This window comes from Loxodonta africana, chromosome 11 (assembly GCF_030014295.1).
Source record: "Loxodonta africana isolate mLoxAfr1 chromosome 11, mLoxAfr1.hap2, whole genome shotgun sequence".
Classification (NCBI taxonomy): domain Eukaryota; kingdom Metazoa; phylum Chordata; class Mammalia; order Proboscidea; family Elephantidae; genus Loxodonta; species Loxodonta africana.
The window spans coordinates 60,148,808-60,171,647 of NC_087352.1; the positions used below are offsets into that span (position 1 = coordinate 60,148,808).

General features: G+C 38.3%; 1 protein-coding gene across 1 annotated transcript; it reads left to right on the forward strand.

Moving 5' to 3' along the window:
• The first annotated feature begins 1,226 nt into the window (after positions 1-1,226).
• Positions 1,227-21,318, forward strand: IER3IP1 (immediate early response 3 interacting protein 1). The gene is made up of 3 exons (XM_003406308.4): positions 1,227-1,390; positions 18,458-18,559; positions 20,091-21,318. The coding sequence occupies exons 1-3, from the start codon at positions 1,300-1,302 to the stop codon at positions 20,144-20,146; spliced, it is 249 nt and encodes an 82-aa protein (XP_003406356.1). The 5' UTR covers positions 1,227-1,299; the 3' UTR covers positions 20,147-21,318.
• Positions 21,319-22,840: the final 1,522 nt, after the last annotated feature.

A 22,840-nucleotide genomic window follows, 5' to 3' on the forward strand; every position in this document is an offset into this window, starting at 1 on the left:
CCAGATTTTGGAAATAGCATTTATGTACATCTGTGGGAAACAATACATCTCTTCTTCCCTGTAGGCACTATTTGGAGAATCCTGAGAAGTTCAGGAAGCGTTTACTTTGCACAGGAGATATTTATTGTGCAACATGTTGTTAGCTTCCATTGAGTCGGCCTCTGACACAGGGCAACCCCACGCACAGCAGAACCAAATGATGCCTGGTCCTGCGCCATCCCCATGATGAGCTGCAGATCAGACCATTGTGATACATAGGGTTTTCATTGGCTGATTTTCAAAAGGAAGTAGATTGCCCGGCCTTTCTTCCTAGTCCGCCGTAGTTTGGCACCTGTTTAGCATCATAGTAAAAGGCAATCCACCAAGGACAGAAGGGTGGTGACTGTGTATGAGCTACATTGGCCAGAATTAAACCCTGGTCGCCTGCATGGAAGGTGAGAGTCCTACCGTTGGACCACCAACGCCTCTTACTTTGCATTTGTTGTTGTTGTTAGTTGCCGTTGAGCTGGCTCCAACTCATGGCGACTTTACATACAGCAGAACTATAAACACTGTCCAGTCCTGTGCCATCTTCACGATCGTTGGGATGTTTAAATCCATTGTTGTGGCAATCCATCTCAACCAGGGGCTCCCTTATTTTCGCTGACCCCCTGCTTTACCAAATATGACATCCTCTAGCAATTGGTTTTTCCGGATGACGTGTCCAAAGTAAATTTACACTCAAAAAATACCTACAATTTAACAAGGTATAACTCAGCCTCTTACTGCGGTGTAATTTTAAAAGATGCTATTTCTAAAATTTAATTTGTCAAAACCTCAGTTTCCTCACCTGTAAAATGGTAATCTGAAGACTTCATACAGCTCTTGTGAGCATCTAGAGCAGCGCTGTCCAACAGAAATATAATACTAACCTCACATGTCGTTTAAAATGTCCTCGTCCTTTTAAAAATAAGCAGGAAACTTTCATTTTATTAATATATTTTATTTATCCCAAAATATCTAAAATAGTATCATTTCAAAATGTAGTCAGCTAAAAAATTATTGGGATATTTTATATTCTTGTTTTCAAGTATTCGATAGCCACATGTGGTTACTGTATTGGACAACTTGGGTCGAGACAGCTGAGGGGACACGCCTTGCCGATGTGAGCGTGGGGCGGTTCTCAGCCAGACGCAGGCGGAGCTTTTCGGAGAGTATTTTGGGCTTCTCCAGCCGCCGTAGGAGAGCGACGCAGTGGTGGCGCCACGTCCCCTGCGGCGGCGGGAGTGGAAGCAGACCTGAGGGCGGCTCCGGGAGGCCATGGCCTTTACCCTGTACTCGCTGCTGCAGGCGGCCTTGCTCTGCGTCAATGCCATCGCCGTACTGCACGAGGAGCGCTTCCTCAAGAACAGTGAGTGGGGCCGCGGGGCGCGGGCTGAGGTGGCGGCAGACCCGAGCCGGGGCGCGAACCCAAGTGGCACGGGTGAAGGGTCAACCCGGGCCCGGGACACACGAGCGGCCGAGGGCTCGGCTCTGGGTGAGGAGCGGGGCCCTTCCTTGGATGGGAGGTTGGGCCACTTTTATCTCACCGGGCTTGATTGAGCTCAACAGCGGGTGGAGAGTGTTCGACAGACGCCTACTGTGTGCCAGGCCCTGGGGGCCGGGTTGGGGGGATACGGAGAGGAGCCAGGGTTGCCCTGCAGTTAGTTTAGGTCAGTAAGTTCATCTCACTTCTCTGTAACCGCTATTTTAATGATAGAAAACCTGAATTCTGAGTTTTGATATAAAGGGTGTCATGGGGGCGTGGCTCAGTTTGGAATGAGGGTAGTTAGAAGAATGGGTGGAGGGAGGCAATAGGTGGTCCTGGGCTTTGGGGATAAGCGGGAAGAGAAAGTGTTGGACTTATTAAGGCATCCAGTCACCCATGTTCCAAGAAAAATATTCAGCACACACTTATTGGGTGGCTACAGTGTGCCAAGAACTGTAGTAAAATATAGGAATACAAAGATGCATGTGCACATTCCACCAGGACCTAACAATCCGGCCCTCTTCATTCCTTCCTGGGAAGGTTTCTTCTTGCTGTGTGGGAATCATTTGTCACAATATACCAAGAATATCCCAGCGAATCACTGAAACAAACCTATGAAAGAGATCGATGCATTTTTATTCTTTCAGGAGATACTTATTGAGCATAAACTATACAAGAAGTCCATGTAATAGGAACTGAAATTCAGCAGTTATCCTGCGTTTTTACTGAAAATTAATCTCAACAAGAACTAAACAAGTAATGATCAAGTATGCAGAGTGTTTTTATGAAAAGAGAAGTGCAGGGAGATACTAAGCTACTGTGAAATCTAGGAGGAACTATGTCTAACTAGAGATCTGATACGTGAATAGATGTTGGATGGTGGTGAAGGGTTCGGAGGGTGAAGGGAGCCATAGCAGTATAGAGTTGGTGTGAAATTCCTGGGACAATTGAAACCAGGATTTTGAGCAGGACAGTGAAGAGATTAGATATGTGTTATTTGCAAGATACTCTAGCTACAGTGTGGAAAACAGATTGGAAGAGTAAAAGAGTGGATGTGGGAAGAACTATTCCAGGTAGTCCAAGCAGAGATGGTAGGGCACAGAGTTGAGTGGGTATAATAATAATCACTAACACTTATGTAGCACTTAACATGTGCCGGGATCTGTATCAAGCATCTTACATATTATTAATTTGTGTAACATTCACAACAACTCTATGAGATAAGTACTGTTTTCTTCCCCGCTTTACAGATAGGGAACCTGTAAAAAGAGAGTAAATAACCTTTTAAGATTGCACAGCTAGACAGTGGTGGAGCTAAAATTCAAACTTAGGCAGTCTGAATCCAGAGTCTATCTCTTCACTACTATACAAAATAGTAGATGAGGCATTTTAGAAACACTTGAGATTCAAAGATAGAAATAGGTTAGAAGAATGGAAAAAGATACATGGAAATAGCAACCATAGAAGAGCAGAACTGGCTCTACTAATATCAGACAAAATAGACCTTAAACCAAAAGATGTTACTAGATATAAAGAGACATTTTATAATGATAAATTGGTTAATTTATTAGGAGTTAATTATAAACATACATATGCCTAAAACAACAGAGCCCCCAAATTGGAGGGAGAAATCAACAATAATAGTTGGAGATTTCGCTGTCTCACTTTCAGTATTGGATAGAACAACCAGGCAGATCAACAAAGAAGTAGGAGACTTTAGCAACACTATAAGCCAACTACACCTAATAGATATCTGTGGAACGCTCCACCAAACAACAGAATGCATATTTTCAAGCTCGTATAGAACATCCTCCAAAATAGACTATAGCTAGACCATAAAAGAAGCCTCGATAAGTTTAAAAGGTTTGGAATCATAGTTTGTTCTCTGACTACAATGGGGTGCAATGAGAAATGACAGAAAGAAATTTGGTAAATTCACAATATGTAGAAATTATATAGCACACTCCTAAATAACCAATGAATCAAAGAAGCAATCACAGAGGAAACTAGAAAATACTTTGACGTGAGTGAAAAAACAAACATGTCAAAACTTATGTAATACAGCTAATGCAGTGCTTAGAGGGAAATTTATAGCTATGAACACCTATATTAAAAAAGAAAAAAGACCTGAACTGAGTAACCTAACTTTCACCTTATGACACTGGAAAAAGAAGAGCAAACTAAATGTAAAGCAAGCAAAAAGAAGAAAATAATAAAGATTACAGTGGAAATTAATGAAATGTGGAATAGAAAAATAATAGAAGTGATGAAACCAAAAAGTTGGTTTTTTGAAAATATTAACAAAATTGACAAATTTTAAGCTAGACTGACCAAGAAAAAAGAAATTACTAAAATCAGGAATGAAGAAGGGGACATCGTAACTGGGGTTACAAAAATGAAATGGATTGTAAGGGAATGCTATGGACAAGTGTATGCCAACAAATTAGATAACTTAGATGAAACGGAAAAATTCTTAGACGCAGACTGTTGAAACCAACTCAAGAAGAAACAGGAGGTCTGAATAGACCTATAACAGGAGATCAAATTAGTTTTAAAAACCTCCCATGAAGAAAAGCCCAGGCCCAGATGATTTCACTGGTGAATCATACCAAACATTTAAAGAAGAATTAATACTAGTTCTTTACAAACTCTTTCAAAAAATAGAAGCAAGCACACTTCCCAACTCATTCTGTGAAGCCAATATTACACTTCAGAAAAAGATGTCACAAGAGAAGATAACTACAGACCCACATCTCCTTATCAACGTAGACACAAAAATTCTCAATGAAATTCTGGCACACTAAATCTAGCAACACATAAAAAAAATTACACACCGTGAGCAAGTGGGATTTATGCCAGGAATGCATGGTTGGTTTAGAATCCACAAATCAATTGACATTATACACCATATTGATAAAAAACAGAAACCACATGGTCAGCTAAATAAATACAGGAAAGTATTTGACAAAATCCAACACGCTTCAAAAATCCATTAAAAGACTATTAGATGTGCTGACTTCCCTCATATTGTGCGTTGTCCTTCCCTTCACCGAAGTTAACACTTGGCTACTGTCTAGTTAGTGATTTCCCCTCTCCCTCCCTCACCACCCTCATAACCATCAAATAATGCTTTTTTTCTGTGTGTAAACCTTTTCTTGAGTTCTTAAAATAGTGGTCCCACAATATTTGTCCTTTTGTGACTGACTTATTTCATTCAGCATAATGCCCTCCAGATTCACCTGTGTTATGAGATGTTTTGTAGATTCATTGTTCTTTATCGTTATGTTGTATTCCATTGTGTGTATGTACCATAATTTGTTTATACGTTCATCTGTTGTTGGGCATTTAGGCAGTTTCCACCTTTTTGCTATTGTGAAGAGTGCTGCAATGAACATGAGCGTGCATGTCTATACATTTCTTATTTCTAGGGCATATTCTGAGGAATGGGATTGCTGGATTACATGGTATTTCTATTTCTGAATTTTTAAGGAAGCCCCACATCATTTTCCAAAGTGGTTATACCATTTTACATTCCCACCAGCAGCGCATAAGAGTTCCAATCTCCCCACAACCTCTCTGTCATTTGTTATTGGGACCAGTTATTGGGATCCGGAGGCTGGGGACCATAGACTCGGGACATATAGGTCAATTGGCATAACATAGTTCATAAAGAAAATGTTCTACATCCCACTTTGATGAGTACCATCTGGGGTCATAAAAACTTGCAAGCGGCCATCTAAGATACATCTATTGGTCCCATCCCATCCAGAGCAAAGGAGAATGAAGAAAATCAAAAATACAAGGAAAATATTAGCTCAAAGGACTAGAAGACCACATGAATCAGAGACTCCATCAGCCTGAGACCTAAAGAACTAGTTGGTGTCCAGCTACCATCAGTTACCACTCTGACAAGGACCGCAACAGAGTCCCAGACAGAGCAGGAGAAAAATTTGGAACAGAATTTAAATTCATGAAAAAAGACCAGACTTAGTGGTCTGACACAGACTGGAGGAACCCCTGAAACCATGGCCTCCGAACACTATGCTAACCCAGAACTGAAACCATGCCCAAAGCCCACTTTTCAGACAAAGATTAGACAGGCCTATAAAAGAAATAACAACACACGTGAAGAACATGCTTCTTAGTTTAGTCAAATATACAAGACTAAATGGGCAACTCCTGTCCAAAAGCAAGATGAGAAGGCAGGAAGGGATAGCAACTGGAGGAATGGGCACAGGGAACCTGGGGTGGAAAGGGGGAGTGTGCTGTCACATGATGGGGATTGCAACCAATGTCACAAAACAGTATGTGTATAAATTTTTGAATGAGAAATTAAATTGAGCTGTAGACCTTCACCTAAAGCACAATAAAAAGACTATTAGAATTAATAAATGAGTTTAATAAGTCTGTAGGATACAAGATCAATATGCAAAAACCAATTGTATTTGTATACCCAAAAAAAAAAATTTTTTTTCGCAGTGAACAATTTGAAAATGAAATTAAGAAAACAATTTCACTTATAATTTTATCAAAAGGAATAAAATAATTAGGAGTAAATTTAATAAGAAGTGCATGCCTCATAAAATGAAAACTACAAAACATTGTCGAAAGAAATTAAAGAAGACCTGTATAAGTGGAAAGACATCCCATGTTCATGGATCAGAATATTTAATATTGTTAAGATGGTTAATACAGGTAGTCCTTGGATTATGAACGTCCAACTTATGGACAACTTGTCCTTGGCCATTAATGTTATGTAAGTTTGTCCTCACTTTGAAATCGTTGAACCAACCCCTACTCATAACAAATTCTTCATCACAATCACCTTCACTCGCTGCACATGAAGCTTTTCAATCATTGAAAAGGCTTCAAGCCATGTCTTGCACTAAAGTAAAGGGAAATAACTGTATGCACCTCTTCTGACTTCCCTACAAATTCAACTTAAAGACACAGTTAGGAATAGATCTTGTTCATTACCCAGGGACTGCCTGTACTCCCCAAATTGATTTACGTATTTATTGCAGTGGCTCTCAAAATTCCAGGTGACTTTTTTTTTTTTTTCTGGCAGAAACTGACGAGGTGATTGTAAAATTTATATGGAAATGCAAGGGACACAGAATGGCCAAAACAATCTGGAAAAGGAAAAGCAAAGTTGAGGGACTCACGCTTCCTGATTTCAACTCAGTACAAAGCTACAGTAATCGAGACAAGTGTGGCACTGCCATAAGGATAGACATATAGATCAATGGAGCAGAATCGAGAGTCCTTATGTTCATGGTCAATTGACTTTTGACAAGGGTGCCGACGCAATTCAACAGGGAAGGAACAGTCTTTTTAACAAATGGTGCTAGAACATGCAAAACAGTGAACTTGGACCCTTTCCTTACACTATACACAAAAATTGACTCGTGGGCCTATAAGCCGTAAGAATTGAAACTATAACACTCTTAGAAGAAAACATAAACGCAAAGCTTCAGGACCTTGGGTTAGGCAAAGCCTTCTTAGCTATAGCACCAAAATCACAAGCAACAAAGAAAAAAAATAGATAAATTGAACTTCATCAAAAGTAAAAACTTTTGTGCCTAAAAGGACGCATCAAGAAAGTAAAACGACAACCCATAGAATGAGACAAAATATTTGCAAATCATAGATAAGGGACTTGTATCTAGAACACGTACAAAGATCTTTTACAACTCAATAATAAAAAGATAAATAACTCAAATAAAAAATTTTGCAAAGAATATGAATAAACATTTCTCCAAGAAGATGTGCAAATGACCAATCAGCACATGAAAAATGGACGTCATTAATCATTAGAGAAATGCAAATCAAAACCATAATGAGATATCACTTCATACCTACTAGCATGCCTATGATCAGTAAGACAAATAATAGCAAGTGTTGGCAAGGTTGGAACCATCAGACGTTGCTGGAGAGAATGTAAAATGGTGTAACCACTTTGGAAAACAGTCTGGTGGTTCCTCAAAATGTTAAACATAGAATTACCCTATCACCCATTGATTCCACTTTAGGAACTCAGCTGTACTGTCTACACCACTGCCACTGTTACCAGAGAGTATTTCAGTCACTTCCCTCTGGCATCAGTACTTCCTCAGTCAGTCTGATATGGGCATGTCTGGGCACTGGAGTGGGCGCTGGAGAAACCTAGTTTATGTATTTGTATCTTAGCAGCAAGGGAAGCTAGGAAAGCACATGTTTAGCTTTCCTAGCTCTTCTGGGGAAGAAATTCCCAGGTTGATAAAAGAGGGAATTCTCTGAATATGGTATGGTGTGGTTCCTGGGTAGGCAAGACAAATGGTAGATGCCTATCAAAATATGTTGTTGCATTTAAGCTAGGACATAGGAAGTAAGTCCATTTGCTGAGAATGAGAGGCAAAGTGGAAAGTTTGAGAAATGAAGAGGTTTGCGATACAGTAATAGTGCAGAATGTGGAAGAGGGAAGTAATTTGAAGGAACAGGGGTTGCCAGGCAGTGTGAAGAACCTAGTTGGGGTAGGCAACTGTAAAGTTGTGGCACTACTGGTTTGGGGGTGTGATTTTTGTCCCAGCAGCAATCACCTGGTTCAGTTTAGTATTTCAGAAGCAGAACACTTCCCATGTCTCAACAAACAGGTTAAGAACTTTTTTCACCCTATTTCCCAACCTATATCTTCTTATCTTTCTTAATAAACTTGATTTCCAGAAAGAAGTACCTTATGTCTGATAATGGAACTGAATCATGTTAAAGGACAAATTATCCTGTGATTGTTAGGTGCTCTTGAGTTGATTTTCAACTCAGCGACCCCATGTGACAGGGTAGAACTGCCCCATAGGGTTTCCTAGACTGTAATCCTTATGGGAGCAGGTCACCAGATCTTTCTCCAACAGAGCCACTGGGTGGGCTCAAACCACCAACCTTTTGGTTAGCAGTTGAGCGCTTAATGATTGTGCCACCAGGACAAACGGACAGGCATGATACTTGGTTCATAGTAGAAACTCAGAATAAGTAAATACTTGTGGATTCCTTTAACAACCTCACCTGTGTATTTAGTACTCCCAGAGTAATTGCCACCTTACCTGGTTCTGTGGAGAGCCACAATGTGGATGGATGTATGTATGTATATGATACAGGTCTTATCCGTTGAACACATATGGCATAATTTGAGGAATCCTAAAATTTTCTTTGTTTCATATGTGTAAAATTGTTCCCAAATGTTTGGAATTTAGAAATATAAACAAAGTGCTATCTTCCCTCTTGTTTTTTGAAATCTAATGAGCTTTGTAATCTTCACTAGCACTCCAGGCTGAGTAATGTTAATTTCATATTGATGCTCAATTATGTTTAATAACAAAAATTTTTGATTATCCTACCCTTAGGTGAATCTTAATCAATCAAAGGATATTTTTTGAATACCTGCAATGTGTCCAACATTGTTCCAGATGTTGTGGATTTACAGGGGTAGTATGAGACTTGGCCCTTACCTTTAAGAAATGTATCATATCCTTAAATAATGTGTGAGCTAACTGAGGAACAATAAATGGCAGTAAACATCAGACCATTGATTGGGGTTGATTGACATTATAAAATATCTGCATTAATATAATTCCATCCCTGTTTCACAGCTCGTTTAGGAAAGCCCAGAGTTGTATGATGTTTACAGCATCTCAGCTTTTGTAGAAGAGTCCCAATAAACCATTGCTTTTCACCTGAAAGTATACATCAGGGTTACTAGAAGAGCATTTTAAAATATCCAATAGCCATACCCCACTCAAGACCTACTGTATTTTTACACAGATAACACAACACGCACCTTCTATATTTATTTGCCAACCTCTCTCTCCCCTCCAAGGAATTTTGGTAACCACACTATGCTAATGTTTTTTTACAGCAACATGTAAAAAACTGGCATAGCAGCACTTACAAAAATGCCTTGTGGGGGGAAGGAGCGGTTGGCAAACAAACGTAGAAGGCACATATTATTTGTATAGAAATAAAAATACGGTAAACTCAAAAATTTTAGAAGTGGAATTTGTTACTGGGTGTCATTGAATCGATTCAGACCCGTAATGCCCCACATGACAGAGCAGAACTGCCCCATAGAAGATTTTTCTTATATGGTCTGTAGAACCTTTATTTTTTTCTATTTTAATAATTTATTTTCTTTTTCGGTTGTTGTTCTTGAGAATATGCACAGCAGAACATACACCAATTCAACAGTTGCTGCATGTACAATTCAGTAACATTGATTACGTTCTTCAAGTCATGCAATCATTTTCACCCTCGTTTTCCAAATTGTTCCTCTCCCATTGACATAAATTCACTGTCCCCTAAGCTTACTATCTAATCTTTTGAGTTGCATTGTCAATTTGATCCCATATAGATAATTCTTTAAAAGAGCATAATGCCCAAGCCAGACATTCTTTAATAGTTAAGCTAAACTGTTGTTTATTTTTAAAATATAATTTATTTTATTGTTGTTGTTGAAATATACACAGCAAAACAAACACCAATTCAACAGTTTCTACGTGTACAGCTCAGTGACATTGATTACATTCTTCAAGTTGTACAAGCATTCTTACCCTTCTTTTCTGAGTTGTTCCTTCCCCGTTAATATGAACTCACTGCCTCCTAGATTTCCTATCTAATCTTTTGAGTTGCTGTTGTCAGTTTGATCCCATGTGGATAGATGTTAAAAGAGCACAGTGCTGAAGACATTCTTTACTAATTAAGCTAAACTATTGTTTGGTTTTAAGAAGACTTAATGGGATATTTTTGGTTTAAGGTTTAAAGATTACCATCACGGCACTAGTTTTGGGGGTTCATCTAGCCTCTGTGTATATAGAAAGTCTGAATTCCATGAGATCAGAAACTTTAAAAAATTTTTATTTAGTGTAATTCCACACTAGATCAAAGAGAAAGTCTATGGTTTAGTCCCAAAGCTAGAGGCACAGTTGTGTCTTTAGAGCCCAGGTGGGGAAGGCACAGTGCGTAAAGGAAACCAAAAAACAGTTTCTGTGATGTCAGAGTAAAACTGTGCTCCGTAGAGTTTTCAGTGGCTGATTTTTTGGAAGTAGATAACCAGACCTTTCTTCCCACATGGTTTTCTAGGCCGTAATCTACAGAAGCAGATTGCCAGATCTTTCTCCTGTAGAACCGCTGGATGGGTTCGAACTGCCAACCTTTTGGTTAGCAGTCAAGCATTTAACCAGGGCTCCTTAGAAGTGGAATTAAGGAGTATGTGTTTTCCAACATCTCTGCCAGTGATTGAGATTTGTGTTCCTAGGTAGAAACCACTGCCACAAACTATTGGAATGGCCCGTCAATGTTAGTACTTTGCCCTCCAGAACTTTGTCTTCCACATTTCCTCTTCTGTCCAGGTGAAACACAGACATCTTTTGTCTGAACATGTATTTTGAATATGATCCAGAACTAAGGGAAGACACCGCCTTAGCTTGTCTAAGTGGATAAGATGTTGTTTCCAAAATATTTCTAAGTATGTTTTAAAATAGAATTTTAAACTACTTATTAAATACTATTTATGTAGGCTCTTAGATCTTGCCTAGATTTTTAGAGCAACCTGTTCACTGGTCATCCTGCCTCCAGTTTTGCTTCTCTTTATTCTAGCTTTCATGCCAATTGCATGCTTTTTGGTGGTTTGAAATTCTTGTGTTCTTCAATATCCATAGCCTTCAGTATAAAATTTGAATTTCCATGTATGACTTATAAACTCACCATGATGTGACCCTTCCTCCTTCTCCAGTATTTACTGTGCCCTTGCCATCCTTACCGTGGTCCTCATCCTCACTGCTGTGCCTTTACTCGTACTGTTTTCTCTGCTTGCAGTGACCTTGACTGGCTAATCCAAGGTACCCGTTTACAGTCTTCCTCTGGCATTTCTGTCTCCCATCTTTATGGGTCATAGCACCACCACCCACTACATTTTCATTGTTTTTCTTTTTTGTAGCCCCCAGTAGACTGAGGCCAAAGGGTCCTCTTATCTCTATAATTCCATCAATGAATGAGTGTTTTCTAAAATAAGTGAATAACGTTGCCATTATCTTATTCTTCCAGTTCCTGAACCGAGAGCTGTATATATTTATACATATAGTCAATATATGAAAATGGTGCAGGGAATGTGTTGTTTCTTCTAATGCTAATTTCCTTTAAGTACAAGGAAAAACCATGTAGTAGATTTTAATACCTGCGAAAGTTATTTTTACTGGAGTTTTTGTTTGTGGTACCCAGTGTCAATTTGACAAGTATTTATTATATCCACTAGTATATGTTATGAGTAATACAAAAGAAACATTTCACACATGAAAACAGTTAAAATATTACAAGATATTATTTGTTTAAGAGTTTAAAAAGCTGCTACAGACCAATGGCCAGAATGCTCCTTAGAAGCAAAGATGGCAAGTCTTCATCTTGCTTACTTTTGGACATGTCATCAGGAAAGACCAAAACATCATGTTAGGTAAAGTAGAGGGTCAGTGAAAGTGAGGGAAACCAATCATGAGATGGATTGACATGGCTTCAACAGTTCAAACATGCCAAAGATTGTGAGGATGGTGCGGTTCCTGGCAGTGTTTTGTACTGTTGTATATAAAGTCTCCATGAGTAGGAGTCGACTCAGCAGCGGCTAACAGCAGACCAGTGGCGTTTAGAATAGTGAGAGCTGGGTGAGCGTGAGTAGTAGAGGGAGAATTTCTGAAGGTGGTAAGTCAGATTTGCATAGGTGTAATAGAGAAAGGAACAAAGCATTCTATAGGCAGTAGGCATAGTATGCACATGACACAAAAGAGATGAACATGACATGTTTATAAAATACTGAGGAAACCACATAGACGGGTAAGTTTCTCTTTAAATATGTACTCCTAAAAAGCATTTGTTGCATTTCATCAGGTATTAAATGTAAATTGTTACATTGAACCATGAATTAAATTAAACCAAAAAGAGTCCGTCAAATAATTTTCTTCAACATTTATCTCTTTGAGCAAGGTTATGTTTTTAAAATTATATTAACAGAGTTCTTTATGTAGTTCACTGGGTACTTTCACATTTATGATAGTATTTGGTTCACATATAAACTTGGTGGTGTTAACAGAGGGCAGATCATATTCATTATCTTTTGTAGTTGTGGAATCTGATCGCAGAGGCCGAGATTTGCCCAGGGTCAGCCAGCCCCTAAAACTGTAGCTAATACTTTTTCTTCAAAGTGTTATCTAGCTGATGTTTTGACAGAGACTGGATGGGTTGCCATTTTCTGTATGGCTTTTTGAAGCCTACATAGCAGAACATGTTTGGTGCTTGCAGTTAGTAACTATTTTTGGTTTAAGTTCACTCCTCAAACTATACCAGCAGCTACTCTAATTCCGGCTGGTCTTATCATTTTTTCTCTACAAGGCCCTCTAGCTATGGAAGTGGAAAGTAAACCACAGAATTAAATCTTTCCCCTTTAAAAAAAAAAAAAAAAAAAGCCCTTTAAAGCTTCGGCCAGGTTCCTTAGGCAAACAACTGAGACTCCCTATAGCAGTTGGAGGGAAAACTATTTTTTATAATAAAAGATACTCCCCACAGAAAGCAAAATTCTTTGATGGTTACTAGGGATGGGAAGGAGAGGGAGGGGGAGTCATTTTCTAGATAGTAGACACTTGTTACTTTTGGTGATGGGAAAGGCAATCCTAGATATGGGTGAAGTCAGCACAATTTGACCAAGGTAATTTAAGACGCTTAAGAAGTACAGGAGAAAAGCATAATTTTGGTAAATGTTATAACATACACAATTTTGCAGCAACAGTAAAAACAACCCCAAAATATGTGTGTGGTTATGTAAGTAGATATGGATGCATATATGTGGATAGGAAGGCGTATGTGAGTAAATACACGTGCATGACAAGTGTATCTGTAGACACATGTATATGTACACACTTGTGTGTGCTGCATATATATCCGCGTGTATAACAAACCACATAGGGGGCACAGTTACAGAGGCTCCCTAGACATATCCAAACAACTCATGGGATTGTTTTACTAGGTTAAAAGACTTAGGACCATAGTCTCGGGGGACATCTTAATTAGTTGACCTAATACAGTTCACAAAGATCATGCTCTACATCCTAGTTTGGTGAGTAGCGTCTGGTGTCTTAAAAGCTTGCGAGCAGCCATCTGAGATACAGCTCTTGGTCTCTACTCGTATGGAGGAAAAGAGAATGAAGGAAATCAAAGGCTTAAAGAAGAAACTAGTCCAGGGCACAAGTAGCCCACACAAACCATAGCATCTGCTTAGCTTAGACCAGAAGAACTAAATGGTGCCCAGCTACCACTACCAACTATTTTGACCAGGAACACAATAGAAATTCCCAGATAGAATGGGAGAATGTAGAACAACACTCAAATTCCTAAAAAAGGCCAGACGTACTGGACCGATAGAGACTAGAGGAATCCCTGAGACTGTCACCCTAAGATACCCTTTGAACTTGGAACTGAAGCTATTTCTGCAGGCCACCTTTCAACCAAATAATAGATTGGCTTATAAAATAAACATTATCACCTGTGAGTAATGTGCTCCCTTGAGTAATTAACTATCAGTTCATTTTTAAAGTAAGGCTCTTAGAGGCTCATTGGAAGCTCCCTGTGGTGGTTGGGGCTTGTTTACCGGTGGGCCTTTCTGTGAGATGAAGAGGGTGGCAGTTTCACTGAGGCTTTCCAAATGTCAAGATCTGAAGTCCTTCTTCTTGGGCAGCTGATCAGTTTTCAGAGGAATTTTCTAACTTCTTGCCTGCAGGATATAAGCCTTATAAGTCCAGACATATATGAGACACAAGCAGGGATAATGAATGGGGAGTCTTATACTTTGAAGTGCAGACTTTCATTCTATCCACCCTCCCTGGGTGTCCCCAGGTCGACAGCTTCTGTTTGAATCTCAGCTGAGAGTAAACCTCAACAGCCTTTTGATGGAGTAAGAGAAGGACAATTTTCCCATCTGTGCAATCTAGGGGAAGGCACTGGGGACCTCACAAGTCCTACATAGACTTTCCATTAATAATCCTGTTTTCATCCCCATCTCCCACACTGACACTTTGAGGTTTTTCTCACATTTCCAGGGTTCTCAACAGAATTTACCTTAGTTCTGTATTGTGTGCTCTCTGCAGGCTTTAGATTTTAGCTTTCTCTGCTAAGTCAGTTATCTCTTATTTTTTATCATCCAATTTTTTTTAAGTGTTAAAATAAAATTTATTGCTTATTTACATCACTGTGATCAAAATTAACATCCAACGTAGTTAGCAAGGGGTTCATTCAGGGACCCCAACTCTTTTTTTTTTTTTAACTGATACTTTAGATGAAGATTTATAGAACAAACTAGCTTCTCATTAAACAGTTAGTACACATATTGTTTTAAGACACTGGTCAACAACCCCACGATATGTCAGCACTCTTCCTACTCGACCTTGGGTTCTCGATTACCAGCTTTTCTGTCCCCTCCTGCTTTCTAGTCCTTGCCCCTGGGCTGGTGTGCCCCTTTAGTCTTGTTTTGTTTTATGCGCCTGTCCAATCTTTGGCTGAAGGGTGAACTTCAGGAGTGACTTCATTACTGAGCTGAAAGGGTATCCAGGGGCCATGCTCCCAGAGTTTCTCTAGTCTCTGTCAGGCCAGCAAGTCTGGTGGTTCTTTTTGAGTTAGAATTTTGTTCTACATTTTTCTCCATCTCTGTCCAGGACCCTCTATTGTGATCCCTGTCAGAGCAGTCTGTGGTGGTAGCCAGGCACCATCTAGTTGTACTGGACTCAGTCTGGTGGAGGCTGTGGTAGATGTGGTCCGTTAGTCCTTTGGACTAATCTTTCCCTTGTATCTTTAGTTTTCTTCATTCTCCCTTGCTTCTGAAGAGGTGAGATCAATGGAATATCTTTGATGGCCGCTCACAGACTTTTAAGACCCCAGACACTACTCACCAAAGTAGAATGTGGAACATTTTCTTTATAAACTGTGTTATGCCAATTGAGATAGCTGTTCCCCAAGACCATGGTCCCCACAGCCCTCAGCCCAGCAATTCAGTCCCTTGGAGTTTGGATGTGTCTATGGAGCTTCCATGACCTTGCGTTGTAGAAGTTGTTCTGGCTTCCCCAGTATTGTGTACTGTCTTACCTTTCACCAAAGTTACCACTTACCTATTGTCTTTTTAGTGTTTTTCCATCCTCACCCCTCCCCTTCCTCGTAACTATCAAAGATTGTTTCTCTTTGTGTATCTTCCAAATTTTGATTGATTTCTCTTGCTAGAGAATTCTCTCTTCTTAACTTATTCCTTTATTGTTCTTTTTAGTGGAGTTTCAGGAGGAAACTAAGATAAAAATATGTGTTTCGTTGTGTTTAACTAGAGCTAGGTTGCTTTGTTATTGTGCAGAGCTATTATTTAGGTGTATGTTAGTGGGACTAAACTAGTTGGGGAATTATCTCAGTCATTTTGCTTTCCACTGGAAAATTTCCTGTGTCAGTTACACAGTTCAGAAGATGGCGTAACTGATGGTGATCATTTTGTGTGTAATCTATATATAGAGAGACTAACAGGAAATAGTTTTTTACCACACTACAAGTAGCTGAAGCCTGATACTACACTTCTGGACTACAAAAAGAGGACTGCCATATAGTGGAGAATGCAGATTAAGCTACCTGGAAGAGTGAGGCAGATGTTTGGAATATAAAGAAGTTAGAGTAAATCTGTAATGCAGTAAAAGCAAATGTTGGAGCAGCAGCATAAGTGCATTTGCTTGCCAAGTAGAAGGACAAAGAGATCCAAAGTAGGAGGGTGATATTGCCCAGGCAAGGTACAGGTATATATTGTGTCCTAGATTCTTCTGTGCACATTATTTCACATTTTAACATTTCCAAAATTGTTTTCAACTTGCATAGATATGTACATTTAATGTTGTTCTCTTAAAGCTACTATTATGAGTTCATTTTATATTTCGTATAGTGTCTTTAAAAATAAAATAGAATTTTTTAGAAGCCTTACCTACAGTCCTAGATTTTACTTTATCTTACATTATCCTAGATTAACTCAGTCTGTTATAATTCAGTTTAATCCCATAAACATCCTCTGTGGGGTAGTGTGAGAGGAGAGTAGAAAAGTGAAGAAAGATGACTAAATTGCAGTCCATGTTGTCCAGAACTTTATCATCTAATGGGGAGAACATGAAAACAGCTAATCAAGAAGGAGACCAGAGTCAGCTATAATCAGTGGGTTGTTTGGGGAGCAAAGAAAAAAAAAGATTTACTATGACATGTTAGAGGGAATTTTGGCCCTGACGTTGAAGTCAGACAGACCTGGATTCAGAAACTGCCTTAAACATGTCCAGAAATCAGTGCATAATTGAATGTGTATAAAAATACTTGGAGGGTGTGGTAGGATATGAGGCTAGAATGTTAGTTGAGAGAGTTTGAACTTTATTCAGTGAGAAGCAGGAATCATTCATAAGATTTTGAGGTAGAAAGATCTGATCCTTTAAGGTGAAAACTCAAGGGGTTGAGAAAGAACAATCATGGAGGTGTACTGAAAGATGGTAGCACAGTGGTTTAAATGATCGACTGGTAACCGAAAGGTACCAGTGGTTCCATGGGAGAAAGATGTGACAGTCTGCTTCCATGGAGATTTATAGCCTTGAAACCCAAGGGGTCGCTATGAGTTGGAATCGACTCGATGGCAGTGAGTTTGGTTTTATTTATTTATTTTTATTGAAAGAGTCTGGGCAAGAGGTAGTATAGACTGAGATAGTAACCACTGTGAGAGTAGTTGTCCTGTACGGTCAGAAAAGAGTGAAACCCCTGTGAACTGAGAAGGCTGTGAGCCAAACTTGAGCTAGGCCTTGAAGGGCAAAACTCGTTGCTGTTGAGTCAATTCTGACTCATAGTGACTCTATTAAAACACATCAGCTCTGCTAAGAACTCCAATTTTAAATGTTTTATACCAAAACAAGCAACTATTATTTAATTTTTCGTCCAACCAAAGTTGATTAAGCAAAGTGAAATCCTTAGTTTGTTTAAAATAAGCTAAAGATTTGCTCTCTGTCCTCCAATTTAAGGATTAGCATGTGAGGAATTAATTGAGCCCTGTAGTTACATGAAATAGTGAAAAGTGGACCTGAAATGAGGACAAGAGAAGGACAAATTATAGAAATGAGGACATTTAAGTCTTTAGAAGGATGTGTAAGGCAATGAAAAAAAGAATTAGTAGATAAAGGTTAAGAAAGAATGATTTATAATACTATAGGAAAATTCCATAGATGAAGGTAAAGACCCACTTACAGAGAATAAGGGGAATACTGGACTAAATTCCTCACCTCACAAATTCAAAGATAAAGAGGGATGAGCAAGGAAAAAGGGGGGGGGGGTGTTGAGGAGAAAGATGAGTCCCTGCTGGTAGGATGGAGCATATCTTTGAAGGCCTGACTAAGCTGTGACCAGGTTTATGTTAAAATTTCCCCAAGAAAGATGAATAATGAATGTTAGCTACAGTGTTTTTATACCAATAATTATATAGGGTTTTATAAGTTCTGAATTGAGCTAGTTAATTATTGAGCTTGGTGGTATGTTTTGGTTTTCAATTCTGATCTGAGATTATTTTGTTTGTTACTTTAAAAAAGGAGGGAGGGAAAACAATCAGAGTGTCACAATGGTCATATTCAGTAAATTAAATGCCGTTGGATAATTTAGGCTGTAGTTGATTTTGTAAAATCACAGTACATAAATGAAAGGAAATGAGTTTGCTGCTGCTACTAGAAAAAAAAAAATTCTAAAACATTTAACTCAGTATTATTGTAACCTTTCTTAGAAGTCATGTGATTTTATATTTGATGTCTTTAATAGGGCTCAAACTAATCTTTTAAAGGATTACTAATGAGGGAGCAAGGCAAGTGTATAATAAATTTTAACACAGCTAATCATCTTTATATTATGCAGTTGGCTGGGGAACAGACCAGGGAATTGGCGGCTTCGGAGAAGAGCCAGGAATTAAATCTCAGCTAATGAACCTTGTTCGATCTGTAAGAACCGTGATGAGAGGTAAGAAGAAAAACTGGTGGAGCACTTTTAAATTTTAATTTCGTAGTTTGAGAAGCAAAGGTTCAGAGTGTGAATATATACCCTTTTCATAGTGGGAATTTTTTTAATAAATTTTATTTTTTTAGTGAACATATACAAAGCAAAACATACACTAATTCAATACTTTCTACACGTACAATTCAGTTGCATTGATTATATTTTTCAAGTTGGGCAACTATTCTCGCTTTCCTTTTCCAAATTATTCTGCTACCATCAAGATAAACTCACTGCCCCCTAACTTTCTCATCCAGTCTTTTGAGTTGCTATTGTCAATTTGACCCCATATAGATAATTCTTTAGAAAAGCACAATGCTCAAGGCAGACATTTTTTACTTATTAAGCTAAATTATTATTTGGTCCAAAGATAACTTCAGGGGTTAGTTTCAGTTTAAGGTTTAAAATTTAAAGACTATTTCAGGGCAATAGTTTTGGGGGGTCATCCAGCCTCCGTGGCTCCAGAAATTCTGGATTCCATGAGAATTTGTAATTCTGTTCTACATTTCCTCCCTTTTTGATTGGTATTCTACAGAATCTTTGATCAACACGTTCTGTAATGGTAGCTGGGCACCATCCAGTTCTTCTGGCCTGGTGGCAAAAGAGGCAACTAGACTCAAATTCCAGTTCCTCCTCTGATTCCTACCTCCTTTTCCCCTGTTGCTCCAGGCAAATAGAGACCAATTGTAGTACTTTGGATGGACGCTTGCAAGCTTTTAAGACCCCAGGCTCATAATGGGATTTTTTTTTCTCTTTAACCCTTCTTTATTGCTTAAAGTTACTGGATTCTTCCTTAGTTTGCCTCTTGTTTCTGTCTAAACTAGCTAATGCAAGTGGAGAATGCTCAGTGGTATAAACTGCATAATCTCAGAGTTGAAAGGATGATGTTTTGCCTTTGGAAACTCTACAAGTTGTAAAGTCATCTAGAACCCTGGAAGGCTTTCAAGAGAAAAAAGTCCACAATCTGCCATTCTGTTAGAAAATATTTTAGACCAATTCAAGAAAAAGAGTTTAAAAACCTTTTATTTAAAACCATTAAAATTAGGGCATTTGTTTATTTACATACATATTAGCTATTATAATCATGATTTTGGATAGAATGGTAATTCAGCTAATTCTTAATTTAGCAATGAAACTACACAATCTCTTTTGCATTGCATTTTTCATCTTACTGTCAGTGGCAGCCATGTGGGTCTCCTGTCTGCGCCCTGTGTGCTTCCGTGATAGAGAGGTACCAGCACTATCCGCAGCAGTTTCACATTGATCTTGTGCCATTGTGTGACCCCTATTCCCAGTCACACGTGCCTCTTTTAAAATAAGTTTTGGTTATTACGACCCAGTGCATGTTTGAATATTCTCTATTGAAACTATATATAATATGATTATGATGATATATTGTTAGGTATTTCCATCCTTCCTAGATGCTAATAACTATTACTTTGTCTTTTCCTGATATTTTCTTTATATTAACAAGCTTCTTGGTTTTTTTCCTTTACAGTGCCACTGATAATAGTAAACTCAATTGTAATTGTATTACTTTTGTTATTTGGATGAAGACCAATGGGAGAAACGGAGACTGAGACGAAGAGATGCCAGCAGAAGTTATTACTTCGGTCATTATTGGAAAATAGATAGCTGGCCAACCTCGCGCTTGACAAAAACGTAACGCTGACAATAAAACGAGAGTTCTTATTTATCTGATTTTTTTTTAATGTTGCACTTCTAGTTTCATTACAAAAAGATCAGATTAATATAACAAAGACGGTAACTACCCAGGATTGAAATACATTTGATAGCTGATTGTTAATAATAGTCCGTCCTGTGGTAAAGATTGGTAAAGGGTACAAGACTGTCACATCTATGTTTGTAGAGATTTTTCTATCTCATTACTCAGGGATGAATTTTTTTTTTCAAATTTTTAAAGTTCCTTATGACTTAGCTATGATGTAAGAGTGATTATCCCTGAGACACAGTTTAAAGGCATTTTTAAAAGTAATTACTACATACAAAATGATAAATAAGTAATTTGATAATTTTATTTTGAAATTTTTGGTTAAATATTTTGAGTATAGCCTCAGCTATGAAAGATTTAAATTTATATTAACTGTTAGGGAGAAATACTCCCAGATTTCAGGGAGAATTCTAATTTTCTAAGTCAGTGCATCACATAATTTGAAGAGTGTGTTTTTGTTTTGAGTTTTTTTTTATGAATTTATTAATTTTCCTGAATGATGAGATTAGACCAACATCTACATATTTTCACTGGTAGAAAAACCTGTGTAGAAAAGTCTGTGCCCTTTTACAATGATGACTTATTTTTTAAAGTCAGCATAAGTGTTAGCCTACAAGAGTAATCCTAAACAATCACAATTAAACTATGCTGTATAAGAAGATAATATTTATTGTGAAGCATTTGACTTCCAAAAAAATTATCCCATGTTTCCATCTCTTGGTGGAGTAAGATATTATGATGTGATTCTTAATTTTTCATTCTGCATGATAAAAGAGCATTTATGCTGAATAAATTGTTTTTTTTTTTGCTTTGTTTTTATGTCTTAGACCATCCTGTGAGGTTGTTTGCTCATTCCATAATACAGTTTTATGAAAAAAGTTAAAACTATGTAAATAGTTTTGTGGAAATCATCAGTTACAGTATTTTGAATGGTTGGAATGACATCTTTGTTTATAGGAGAACATTTATAAATAAAGTTGAATTTCCAAGTCAAGCATTTGTTTTTATATCTTAGTATACACCTGTCAGTGTTTATTGAATTAACCTCCGTTTTGTAACACATCTTATTTTTCTTTGCTATAAAATCTCTGAGCATATATTTAATGAAAGGAAGCATTCAGAATCCTTTTTTTCTTTTAAATGAATTAACTGAATTGGTGCCATACATCAAAAAGACTCATGAGAAACTTTTTATTCCATGACTTAAGTTACTTTTAAAACTTTGGAGCAGGTACTGAATGCCTGTTGGCCGTGCTTGAGTCAGAGACTGATGATCCCTGGACCATGCAGCTGAACCAAGGAAATGTACCGGGGTTCTTACTGGATTACCCGGCTCATGTGGGTAATTAACACATTTGGCACCTAGAGGCAGTGTTCTTTTGGCCTTATGAAAAGCTGATGCATGAGTCTGAGTTTAAGCCACCAGACAGACTCAAAAGAAGTTAATTGAGGGTACTCCCATTTCTCCATATGCTGTGAGCTGCATAGAATGAGGGGAAAAAAAAGTGACTGGTCTGATGCCATTTTCATGCAAGAGGGACACACCATGTTTAATTTAGTGTTGAGACAATGCCGTACTCCACAGGGGAGCAGTCTGGTTTTGAGGAAGGTGAAGCACTGAACACCAGAGTATTTCATCTCTGGATGCCACTTACACAAGTGTGCCTGAAGGGAGGTCTATAAGCTTTCCTACTTTGGCCCTCGTTCCCTGGGGCAGTTCTGATTCAGAGGAGCTTATTTTAGTAGACAACAACTCAAGTGTCTGTCCACCTGTCCAATCCTCCCCCTTATCCGTTCTCAGGGTTAACAATGTGTGTTCATTCTGGATTCCAAATATCCATGATGTTTCTTGTCCTTAGGTATTCTGACCCTACATCTGTGAGCCTTTGACCTGTTGTGACGGGTCTTGGCTCCAGTGTATAGATATTAACCAAATTCTTGCCCTTAAGTACACTGGTTTTCAAACTCTGGTTGTTAACAGTAGAAGCAGATGATCAATGGACTATAACACAGAATGTAATACTCCAACATCTAAAACAGATTAGAACAGCTCCATTTATTTTTAGTTAAGGAAGGGGTGGGGCCCAAAGGACTACCGTTGAAACTTCACCTCACTCTTGTCAGGCTTCCTGAGATGCCGCCACAAAATGGAGTGTTTTCAAAAACATGGTTAACGATTATCTTTAAAAAAAAAAAAAAATTTTTTTTTTAACTAGGCATCTAAGTAGCTGATTTCCAGGTGGCTTTTTTGCAGCAATAACAATGTTAACTTCTCCAACAGAAATAGTTTGTACATGATTATTTTGCTATTTTTACTTTTTATTAAAACTTACTGTGGGAAAAAAAATTTTAATCCCTGCCTTAGGTAAAGTAAGAGCAGGCAATGTGATCTATGTTCTCTAGATACATGCAGTTGTATGGGTGTATGTGTGTGTGCACTCATGAAATGACTTGAGAGAAAGGAATATATTTGAGTGGTAAAAAGCATAGGAGGCAGAATATTTCTAATACGCCAA